This window comes from Monodon monoceros, unplaced genomic scaffold, assembly GCF_005190385.1.
Source record: "Monodon monoceros isolate NGI ecotype Baffin Bay Population unplaced genomic scaffold, NGI_Narwhal_1 Super_Scaffold_15, whole genome shotgun sequence".
Taxonomy (NCBI): Eukaryota; Metazoa; Chordata; class Mammalia; order Artiodactyla; family Monodontidae; genus Monodon; species Monodon monoceros.
Window position 1 is genome coordinate 75,317,807 of NW_021703771.1, and position 12,266 is coordinate 75,330,072.

The 12,266-nt window shown below is 44.8% G+C and overlaps 1 protein-coding gene across 15 annotated transcripts in view; it reads right to left on the bottom strand.

Annotated features, from left to right (window-relative positions):
• SYNE1 (spectrin repeat containing nuclear envelope protein 1) overlaps positions 1–11,445 on the bottom strand; it is a 453,644-nt gene extending 442,199 nt beyond the window's left edge. For 10 of the 15 annotated variants that reach the window (XM_029223419.1, XM_029223418.1, XM_029223413.1 and 7 more), the window contains exons 1-2: positions 10,743–10,950; positions 3,294–3,578 (exon numbers count right to left, since the gene is read on the bottom strand). In XM_029223419.1, coding sequence (XP_029079252.1) covers positions 3,294–3,360 — 67 coding nt within the window. In that variant the 5' untranslated portion in view covers positions 3,361–3,578; positions 10,743–10,950. The other 5 variants (XM_029223408.1, XM_029223410.1, XM_029223409.1 and 2 more) reach the window with 5 other exon arrangements.
• Positions 11,446–12,266: the final 821 nt, after the last annotated feature.

The window sequence follows — 12,266 nt, forward strand, 5'->3', positions numbered from 1 at the left end:
ACAGTGAGAGCTGAGATGAAGAGGAGGCCTTGCCAGCTGAATCGGCAAAATTAACCCAGCAGATCAATATGTTAACAGACAAATCCGCAGATCACCTTTCCTTCCAGCCCTGTCATTTGGCTTTCACTGTTGCAGGCTAGATGTGTTGCATCTTGTACAGACCTTACATTTTGTTGTCACCAATTACCTATTTTATGACATAATTGATGCTAAAAGTAGTGATAAGTATCTAGGGCTCAGGAATTTTCTCTCCTTCTGAATTGTAAGGTTTATTGTTCTAAATTTGTCAAGTACCCTTAGGACATGTTATAACTTTTTCTTATACTAGAGAGGAAAAAAATTATACAGTTAAGTATAGTCCCTTCATTATGTAATACAGTTACTTGCTTTATACAATACAGAATATAAAAAACACGGTTAACATTCCTCCCCAAATCCGCATGACTAGCCCAATTTGCAACAAACTGTCAGGCCTGTGCCTTCTCATCCAGTTTTCTTCCATGACAATCGGAACAGCTGACCATATGACAGTATTTATAGTTTTTAAAGCACCTTTTGTCTATTATGTCACTGAGCTTGACAACAATCCTGAGAGGGCTGAGCAGGGTGGTGAAAACAGTCCACATTTTGCAAGTGGGGTCCCTAAACACATAGATGCTAAATTAGGACATTTACCGTCACAGGCCTAGGGTGCGGGGAGGGTGGGACTCCAGGGCTTTCCCCCACTCCACCCACCTCTCAAGCAAAACCATCTGTACATCCACGAAAACAAACAAATGAACAAAGCACTGAGCCATCAGCACCCTTCTGTCTCCTCTCACCCCTAACCATCACCTTAATAAAAAAATTTTTATTGATGTATAGTTGCTGTGCAATATCATATGTTATTTCAGGTATATAATACAGTGATTCACAGTTTTTAAAGGTTATACTCTGTCTATAGTTATCATAAAATATTGGCTATGTTCCCTGTGTTGTACAATATATCCTTTTAGCTTATTTATTTTATACATAGTAGTTTGTACCACTTACTCCCCTACCCCTATATTCCCCTCCCCACTTCCCTCTCCCCACTGGTAACCCCTAATTTGTTCTCCATATCTGTGAGTCTGCTTCTTTTTTGTTATATTCACTAGTTTGTTGTATTTTTTAGATTCCACATATAAGCAATATCCTACAGTATTTGTCTTTCTCTCTGACTTATTTCACTTAGCATAATGTCCTCCAAGTCCATCCATGCTGCTACACTACAAAAAAATAAAATAAAACACTGAGGCATCAGTACCCTTCCCTCTCCTCTCACCTCTAACCACTACTTTAATAAAAGAATTTTCACTCAAACCAAAATAAGTATAAAGAGTAGAGTGCTGGTAGGACCATAATCTGATTCTGAATTAAGTGTTTCAAACTTACTTCCTACACCTTTCCTTTGTTGTCAATATGTATCTTATCCACAGAATTTTCACGTTTAATCATTCAAAGGAAAATCTGCTTCATTACCTAAGCATCTTCCCACACTTTTGCAAAGAACCCTAAGTTTCCATTCCATCATTTTGAAGCTGAGGTTACTGGGGCACAAAATGGTTCAGTCATTTGTACCCAGGCAAATGGCAAAGACGGACAAGACAGAGTAAAGAACTCCACGTTCAGTGTTCCATCCACCCAAGTAAAGATGTACAACTTAAACTGGAGATCCTTGGCAATGGGGAGACCCAGTCAAAGGTTTTTCAGCCTATGGAGGAGGTTTATGCCCACATATTCAGCAGGGATCTGGTCTTTTATCTAACCAGGTTCTTTCCAGCATGACGAGTGGGATTTTTCCAGAATCGTTGGGAAACAAACGCTGCTTGCACTGAAGCATCACAAATCAGCCCAGGCAGATGAACATGGGTGGGGGTCACGTGACTGCAGGAGCTTCAGTCAAATTGGTGGTCTCCGGTCAGAAAAAGAAAAACACCCATTCCCACTGATAGCCTGATTTTCTATAAATCGGAGCATGTTCCGGGTCATGAACAGCCAGAGGTGAGAGTCTGGTCTGTATTTGAAAGTGAAAAGTGCCTAACTGGAAATGACTGCTCATGTGCATATTAAATGCATTAGAAGCCTGGAAAGTGGGGCTGTGACAGATTAATATGACGGCTGCGGTGCAAAGCCACATGCTCAAAAGCCAAGCTACAGTATTACGCTCAAGCTCGCTTGACAAAGCCTAGAGCCAAACACGGCTAAGTATGGCCAGTTTTATATCCTGAAAATAGCCATTTGAAGCCTGAGAGAAGTAACAGGAGGACTGGGACAAAAGAAGCATTATTTTCATGTAGGTGTGGATGATGATTTATTTTTTCTGGTTCAAGGAATACACATATTAAAGTGTGTATTTTAAAGCCTATTTTAATATTTTTCTAGTTCAGATGGAAGTCATACTGTACACAGCCTTTGATTTTAGGAGCCAGACCAAAGTAAAAATCAACTACTCACTTAAAAAGGAAAGGAAGGACAAGGTTCTGGGAATTAACCCAGTCACAAGCCATTCCAATCTTTCTGTTAATGCAAAATCCATTCATAAATTGGCCAAATTGTTATTAACTTCCAAAAACTCCTTTGAAAATTATGAGTTTCAATTTCAAATGAAAGAACTTGAACCATTCACACTGAAGAATTCATCTATGAGCTGCCATAACGTTTCCCTGTTAACTCTCTTGTGTAAAACCATTTGGTTTTCTAGAGAAAGAACACAGGTGAAGGACGGGGTTCCAGTCCACACAGGGCCACGAGCCATTAATCTCGTCAGGTCATGACACCCCTCTGGGCCTTTTGGCCTCTTTTTGCATAAAGACTTTCTAGATGTCCATGAGCTTTCTCGCTGGGATAACTAAACCACTGGTTTACTTATCTGACTGTAGCATATAATTATTTGTCCACCATTGTCATGATATCCTTATCAGCGCCTTGTCATGGTGCTGTATCGTCATTTTTTATTGAAAGACAGTTTGCCGATGACTCAGTTCTCAGCCAGACACTGAACTGAATAGCCATTAAGGTCACACTAATGCAGACACGAAACCAAAAAAGGAGCTTTGTCTTTTTTCTACTTAAAGAAGACAGCATCTTAAAACAGCATGGACTAGTTTGAAAACACTAGGATAAAAGCCATCACGGTGCTATTCCTTGCAGCAGCTTCATAAAATTGAACAAAAACGCAAGCAAACTGAAGAGAATCTGAGGTAAGCTGGCATTTAAAATTTAAAGCATATGAGAAAACAAAACAAAAAACCCTTGCCATTTCTGCCCCTTACCTTGCAGCCTTTGCATCACGTTGGCGATGTCCCGAGAAGCCCGCGAGGCTGTCCTGGAGGCTGCCATGGTCCCACCTTGGCGTGGAACCACCACTGGAGACTCTTTGCCTGACGTAGTGCAGCCCTAGGTCCCTCCAGAAAACATACTTGAACTTCTCCAGTTCTATCGAGTCATGGACGAATCCCAGGCACTCCCAGCAGTCAGCGAAGAGATCTCCCGGAAATCCAACCACTTCTTTTTTCTTCTTTTGCTTTAAGACTGTCCTCTTAAATGAACTCAGGAACCTGAAAACCAAACAGAAAAGGTTCAATATTTTTAAAACATCTATATAGGTCACCCGAGTGCAAAAAGTAGAGCTATCTTTATTCAATTTGAAGAGATGATTCATCTCTTATTTCTGAAGTGAAATAACTAATGTAAAAATATTTATAAACTATAAACTTTATAAACTATAAAGGCAACTATGAGGAATTCTCATGTACTTGATAAACACATAATCAAAACGTACACAGTAAAATTGGTCGCTAAAAGGAGAAATGTTCATTTTTTTCCATGTTTTCTTTTTAAACTAGACCTTTTTCATTGATCTATGAAAGTGAAAGTACCTGTATTCAAAACGTCGGTTCTATTTCCTAATATTCACAGGTTCTCTTATCTGGGCTATTTCAGCCTGCTTTGCACACCTATTTTGCTCTGTTGTGTTTGTACACTTTTTAGGAATGAGATCAGATCTTAGCTCCTAAAATTTGATGAACTGAAACAGGATAAATATAAAACTATTTCATTCTAGAAATTCAAATTTCAAATCTTGTCATTTTAGAAGACAAATGGGTTTGATCTAGCTTTTCCCTCCCCATAGAAAGATTCTAAAGTAAGTTGGAAGGCTGGGGTGGGATGGGGGGCTAACAGAGAGGACATTTTCCTTCCAACCTCTTTCCTTCCTGTATTCTCTGCTTTGGTCAAGTTTAATTCATCATGCTGGATGGGGGGAGGTAAAAAAGAGATAAGAGAGTAGTTGATGAAATCTTGACATGGAGACATGTACTTTGAACATGAATTTCCTAATCCTAGGGTTAGCCGAAGAGGAGGCCTTGCCATGAACAGGACAACTGATGACAGAAAGAAGAGGAGGGTGAAAAATGTACCCAGAGAAAAGAAATTTAACCAAGACACCAAACCAAGGGGGCTTATGTGAGCATAATACTTTTACAATTCATACTCATCGCTGGGCTATGATGATGAAGGTGAAGAAAAGAAACAGGGTGGGGGCAGGGGAGGACAGCAAAAGCAAGACGGTAAAGAAAACACAGCGCATCTATGTGTGTGGTCCACTTTCATCTATGGGATGGTCCAACTTCGGCAAGGAAATAAGAGGTGTCTATGAGTGCGATCAAACATTATAACGTGAATGTGTGGTCATAAAACTTGTATTATTTGTGAAGAATTGGTTAAGTAATACAGTGTAATTACAGATTACAACTGATTTTTTAAATGGCATTAACACTAGTATATACTGGTATCTAGTTAGATTCTACGAATAAGCTGATAACATCTTTTTAGACCACTACCTCAAAAAGGATGTAAAACATTGCACACTGTTGCTGCCCTGCACATTTCTGGGGCCAGAAAGGGTGTACCGGTCACTTAGCAAGTTACGGGTCAGTGGTGCAGTGAATAGCACTGACTGGTAAGAAGGCAAAGACAGACTTCTCCTGGCAACTTGCAAAGATACAGAAAGCAGGACCCAATACTTGGCAGCTTCTAGGCTACAGAGGTACCTCTCAGTGGGTGGTTCCCCCAGGGATTCTCAGAGGAGAAATAATTACTAATGGCTGGCCCTCATGCCTCAAGGCCTGCAGCCCTACTGGAGCTGTACATCCATTAGCAGCCTTCATGTCCTGGAGAAAAACATTCCACCAGCCCACATACCAAAGCTACCTTAATTTGAAGACAGATAGACAGTGAGAAGTGCCTAAGGGATCTTACAAATGGCTCCCCTAGGGCTTCCCTTGTGGCGCAGTGGTTGAGAGTCCGCCTGCCATTGCAGGGGACACGGGTTCGTGCCCCGATCCGGGAAGATCCCACATGCCGCGGAGCGGCTGGGCCAGTGAGCCATGGCCGCCGAGCCTGCGCGTCCGGAGCCTGTGCTCCGCAACGGGAGAGGCCACAACAGTGAGAGGCCTGCATACCGCCAAAAAAAAAAAAAACAAGATGCATGCCAGGCAGGATGGATAGCTTGAGCAAAGGCATGGACACAAGAAACAGCATGATTTGTATGTAGAACTGCCAACAGTCAGTGAGGGACTCTATCAGGTGACATTCTGGGGCTGAGGCTGGCAAAGGAGGGAGCAGCCAGATGGCTGAGCCCTGTGTGCTCTGCCCAGAAGCTGGTCCTGAGTCTCCAGGAGGCAACAGGAAACCTTGAGGGATTTTGAAGCTGGACGTGACCACGTGTGATTGAGGTTATTCTAGCTACACTTTTTTTTTTTTAAGTACATTGCTCTTTTTCTTTTTTTTTTTTTAATTTTATTTATTTATTTTTGGCTGTGTTGGGTCTTCGTTGCTGCACGCGGGCTTTCTCTAGTTGTGGTAAGCAGGGGCTACTCTTCGTTGCGGTGCGCCAGCTTCTCATTGCAGTGGCTTCTCCTGTTGCGGAGCACGGGTTCTAGGCGTGCAGGCTTTAGTAGTTGTGGCACACGGGCTCAGAAGCTGTGGCTTGTAAGCTCTAGAGCGCAGGCTCAGTAGCTGTGGCACATAGGCTTAGTTTCTCCCCGGCATGTGGGATCTTCCCAGACCTGGGCTCGAACCCGTGTCCTCTGCATTGACAGGCGTATTCTAACCCACTGCGCCTCCAGGGAAGCCCATTCTAGGTACATTTTTTAAGGGTGTATTTGAGGTCGACAGCTCAAAGTTCCAGGAAGATCTGTTAGGAAGGTATCTCAGGCATCCAGGTGGAAGGTGATGAGAGACTGGAACAGGATGGTGAACAGAGGGTAAAATCCAAACAAATCTTGAGGAGACAAAACGTGCAGGACTTGGTGACTGGGGGGAGACAGGGAGTGGGAGGTGAGGTAGTCAGGGGATCGTGAATGACTCTCAGGGCTCTGACTTGAGATTCTGTGGGCCACGGTGCCATAGGCTGAGCTCAGCAGTAGAGGAGCTGTGCAGGTCACTATTTCCCCAAACTCTGCAGTTCATACCCTCACATCCTTGCTGAACAGAATCTTAATTACCCCTCCACACGCTCAGCTGAGCAAATCCAAAGGCTCGCTGGACCCAGCCCAGGACCCACACTCTGCGCGAAGCCCCCGCTCACACAGCAGCACACTTTCAGCAATTCCCTCCATTCCTCCAGCACCAACAAGCCACACTATGCAAAGACCTGTCTTATAATCCGTAACAGTTCGTCTTATCTCCCTCTAATGAGACCTCGAACATTCTGCAGGCATAGAGATTATATGCTGTTTTGACATCCCACCCACTGATATTAACTAGATCCCCGAACACATCCTAGCCCCCAGTACATATTTTTGTTTTCTTGAATCCCTTTCACTCCCACTCCTTTGCCGGAGTGAGTCACATAAGTGTCTAATTTTACATTTAATTATTGTTTTCCTCTATTCCTCACTAAAGTATGAACGTGTAGTTTTCTACAGGACTACCCTCAGAAAACTCCTTCCTCCCCACTGCAAAAGACGTTGATGCAACATCCTTCCCTTTTTAGACATAAGATTAAATATTTTGCTTTTACCATTCATGTACACACATATTTCCTATTTTGTGAAATTATGATATTCTTGCTTTCTACGGATACTTAAATTTAAAGGGCCATGTGATTTGATAAAAATTTCAAATTAATCAGACAAAGATAATAAAAGGAGATTTTTACAAGATATGTGTTCTGGATGTAGGAAGATGTGAGTTTAGACTTAGCTCTGCTCTGACTAGCTGGATGATCTTGAGCTGGTTCTGTGTATGGAGGTGCTCAACAACCACCTGACATGGGATCGTGGTAACGGGAAATGCACAGACTCTGGACCAAAAGAGCCATGGAGCTGAGTCTTAATTCTGCCTCTTCCTGTCCATGTGGGCATGACCTACAGAACTAGGACATGAGAGGAATGTCCAGCACCCTCAATGATCTCAAGAGTCCCAGACTAATTAAGAGTTTTTAATCAGGTGCAGGATATTGGGCGGGGGTGGGGGGGAGGAAGAGAGGGTGAGGGATGGGAAGGGAGACTTAGGGAGACACTGATAGGTTGTGTGCCAATTAACAGTCCTTGCACCATCTTCTAATCATTTCCAGGGAAGGAACTAAGATTATACAGCAGCTAATCATATCCACCACACCTAGCAGAGAGGTAAGATTCCTGTATTTATTATGTCATACAGCAAATGTATTGAGAAACCACGTGTAAAGGACACCGGTACTGAGTAAATAGCAGTGAACAAGACAGATAAGCCCCTCTTACAGTTTATGTACCAGAGCAGGGGATGATACAAACAATATTACAATAAAGTAGGTTGCGTATGGTAATGGAGAAATCCAAGGTACCGTGGGAGCAAAGAGAACACCCAACCACTACCATCTGCTTATCATGCGGGATGCAGAGGGAACTTAGAGTATCTGCTATCTGGGATTCTCCTATCTGAACAATGTACTCTTCTTAACACCAACACCTGTGAAAAGCACGGGAATGAATCATCACAACTTGACTTTTCCAGTCTCTAAGCAGAATGGACAACTGGCTGCTAAAGCAGTTTCCTATTTGTTCTATTAAAAAGGAATACTGGGGGCTTCCCTGGTGGCGCAGTGGTTGAGAGTCCGCCTGCCGATGCAGGGGACACGGGTTCGTGCCCCTGTCCGGGAAGATCCCACATGCCGCGGAGCGGCTGGGCCCGTGAGCCATGGCCCCTGAGCCTGCGCGTCCAGAGCCTGTGCTCCACAGCGGGAGACGCCACAACAGTGAGAGGCCCGCGTACCGCAAAAAAAAAAAAAAGAAAAAAGCTACTGAATACATCTCAACCCCCCTTCTATCTAAGTCCTTTGCTGGAGCAAGTCACGTAAGTGTCTAATTTTACATTTAATTATTGTTTTTCTCTATTCATCCTTTAGTAATGGTACTAATTAATGAATGCTAAGATGGCTAAATGGTGGGGAGGAAGAGGGACATCCTGCAGTTAATACAAAAATATTACTGATGCCTGTGTACCGGCTATCAGTGAACAGTGCTGCTAATTATTCACTCATGAATTTTACAGGGTAACAAATAAAATATGGTCCTTTCCCTGGAAGAACAAAAATATGTAGAAGTACTCAAAAGATGAAGTGCAGAGCTGATCAGCATGACAGATACTATGTCATGATTGAACATTTTTTTGTAAGCCTGGAGTATAAATCTTGCCCAAAGATACCTGCTACCTTCCTCCCATGCTTTACTAGAGTCTATATTGCACTTCGTGCCAAACATGAGTTCTCACTGGTTTAGACCACAAGGAAGGACACATTTAACACATTTCAGAAAAGGAGATATGCAGACTTCCTCAAAGGGGAGGCTTGGGTCCTGCACGCCTGTCTTCAGACCACAGGGTGTGATTGCTGTATCTAGCGCTGGTGCCATCTGCCCTGGGGAGAAATTGCTACCAACCTTGCCCAGTCATGGGTTTCTTACATCCGGTTTCAGTGACACCTCCCTTCATCTCCAAGTAGCTGTGTGGGCTGCATAATTATCAGAGAGCAGGTCCTACTGTAGCACCCTCCCCACTTAGCACAAGCAATTCTTGAACATTTTTCAATGATAAACTACCTTTTCTCAATCTTTACTCCTTTGCACAGAAGAATCAAGTGGAAAAAAATTCTTACGTGGGGGACGAGGACAGAAATAAACCAGTTTGTGAAAAAATCATTAGTTAAGACAGATAAAAGTGAGGCTATAATGTAATAACTGAGCAAATATTAGTTAAGACAGATAAAAGTGAGGCTATAATGTAATAACTGAGCAAATATTAGTTAAGACAGACAAAAGTGAGGCTATAATGTAATAACTGAGCAATATTATTATCTGAGTCAGTCTGAAGATGTGTCTTTATCTTCAGCCTGAAATATATTAAGTTAGTGTTGATCTGGCAAATTTGTTCTAAAATTGCCAGAAAGTAATAAACAGACTCAAAAATGCAAGAAAAAAACAGATGTGTTTTTTATTACACTGTTCTGGTGATGTCAGGAACTTTTTATCCATCCTATTAATCTTTTTCATCATGGAGAACAGCAAGCCTCTCAAAGAACAATCCTCATGACTCATGGCTAAATCAGCATTTTACGCAGGTGTGGGTCATATTAATAATCTTTGCTTAATTGAAAATTATTATATTTCTCATACACAAGTCTAGCTCCTGAATACAAACGCTTTCTTTGGAAAAACAGCTCTCAGATGAAGACAAAAATAGATACCCATTAAAGAAGAGAGAGAGAAAAAAAAAAAAAACATTCATTTTGAACTCTCTTAACATTTACAGAAAATTTTCAGATGCATACAGGTTTTCTACCCCAAACTGAGAAGCTCTGAAATGGACATTCTGGGATGCTAAGACCGGTTTCACAGCTGGTGTCTTTTTCTCCCCAGGGTTGAACCTGACTCTATTTGTGGAAGAGGGCCTGAACTTGCAGCCTCCAAGCTCTGTTATCCGAGGCAGCCCGCTGAACCCCGTTTCCCAGCCGGCTTTCTTTCCTTGATGGCTAATAGCTGCTTTATTTTGCATATTTTCCTGCCCTTTGCCATACACCTGCCGCTCTGTGAACCACCATTTCACAGAACTCCCTCCGGCAGTGATGCAAAATCTGTCTGAAACGTATCTTTCTGGAGAGGAGATGAAAGTTATCTTGCCCTCTAGCGTAGGGTCCGCCTGCCAGAAATCGCAGGGCGACAGCTGGAGTAGAGTCTGAAGCCCCGGCCTCCGCTGTTCCTCAAGCCCCGGGCCGTGCTACCCATTTCCCCTCCCCCAGCCCTTCCTAAAATAGTCGGCAGTGGAGGAAGGGAGGCTCCTGGAATTTGTTCAGCGCCCTACATCTCCCATCTGATAGTAGCAACTGTCTCGACCATCGCAATAAGAGGGTGGCTGCCTTTTTCTTCTGCATCACTGGACCCCAGAAGAAGTGCCACAAGCGGAAGTGACAACTCAGAGGGGGGATATTAATAGGGGTATCTACGCATGAGATGCAAGGAGAACGCTCCCCACCTCCGTCTCTCCTCATCCTTGAGTATCACACACGTACACACACCACCGCCACCATCACCATCCTCTCCCTCCCATTAAACACGCACGACCCCGAGCACGCACATACAAACTTGCTTACAATTTGTCTGCAATTTGTGCTGCTTGCACCCATATTCTCTCTCTCCTTCCTCTCTCTCTCTCTCCTTCCTCTCTCCCTCTCTCCTTCCCTTTACCTTCTCTCTCTCTCGGGCTTGTTCTGGTTCCAGGTGGCGCAGCGAGCGCAGCGGCGGTGCCGGTGCGCGCTCTGGGCCGGCCGCGGTGGCGGGAGCCGGGGCGCGGCTGCAGGGCAGCGGGGCGCCGGGCGGCCCTGGTGACCGAGTACAACACGCCGGGCCGGCTCCCCGCCGGCGGCGGATCCGCGGCCGCGCTCCCGGGCCCGCTCGCACACTCACTCACTCACTCCTGCGCCCAGCTGCTCGGCGGCTCTGCCCTCCCTCTGCAAGCGGTCCTCCTTCCGGGTGCACCCTGGGGGTTCAGGCCTCCTCCCACTCCCCCGCCCCCGCACTAAAGCTCCCTTCGGGAAGGTTGGCTAGGCGGGTTCAGCCCCCAGGCAGGTTCCCGGCGCGACCCGTGCGCCGCCACGCCCCTCCCCGCGCCCGGCGCCCGGCTCCAGGATGCGCTGGTCCCTGGCAGAGCCAGGGGCGGGCGCCCGAGCCTCTCTCACCCGCTTCCCTACCTCCCGGAGAAGCACGGCCTCCGGCGTCTCTCCGCAGCTGCAAAGCCTTTCCGTGAGCCTCCCTCTCCGGGAGCCTTTCCACGGAGTCCACCTCCCGGAGGTCGAGGAGGAGAGAAATGGCCGAGAGCGCTGGGAAGGGGATTCGCTGCCCTGGCTTGCTAACTTTGCCTGGGGTTTCCACTGCCCTGCTGACCTTCCTGAGCAGAACCTATCTTGAAAGGCTGGGGAGGTTCCCTGATGGTCCCGGGAAGGAAGTGGTGCGGTTCAATGAGGACATTCCTCTGGCTCCTTTCAAATCAACTTTCAAAAAGATCCTAACGGCTGACCTTTTGGCTGTCAAATCAGTAGCATATAATTTTAGAGAGACTGGTCAGACTATAGATTTTTGTTCATGGGTTTGTAAGGCTTGAATTTCCCGAGAAGACACCTGACATCTGAATCGTATTTATTCTTGGTTATTCGTTAAGATGACCCTGGAGAACTACCTTCAGGTTCTTCCCTCACGCTCTCCCTGAGGCTTTCATCACAAGTCCTTCTCATGGTGTAGAGGAGAGTCTGGGGTTGCCTAGTAGCCTTAGGAAGAATTTATCTTGTGGTTTTATGGTTTCCAAGCAAAGTCAAACATAGTCTCTCTTCACCAACAACGAAGCCCAAGTCCAACAGGATTGTGGCAACTCAAATAATCGAAGCTATATGTTGCAAGAATCTTAAAAATAATTATTACCTTCTCGAATTTTCTATCTGAAAATTGTTTTTCCTATTCTCTACATCTGCAGAATGGAAGGATGGGGCTTTAAAGTGGATGAAGTTTTTCTTTGCCTCCTGCCTTTCCCTCCTCACTTGCTGCCAACACTCCACTGATTAGTTTTGCATTTCCTTCAAATTCTCTCCCTTTTGGATTCCATCAAAATAATATCTGACATGGATCTGGTAAACTCACCTGATGTGTTACCTTTCCTTGTGTTTACATATCTCAGAGACCAAAGAATGAATCTCTAAGTACAGCACTGGTTGCACCAGG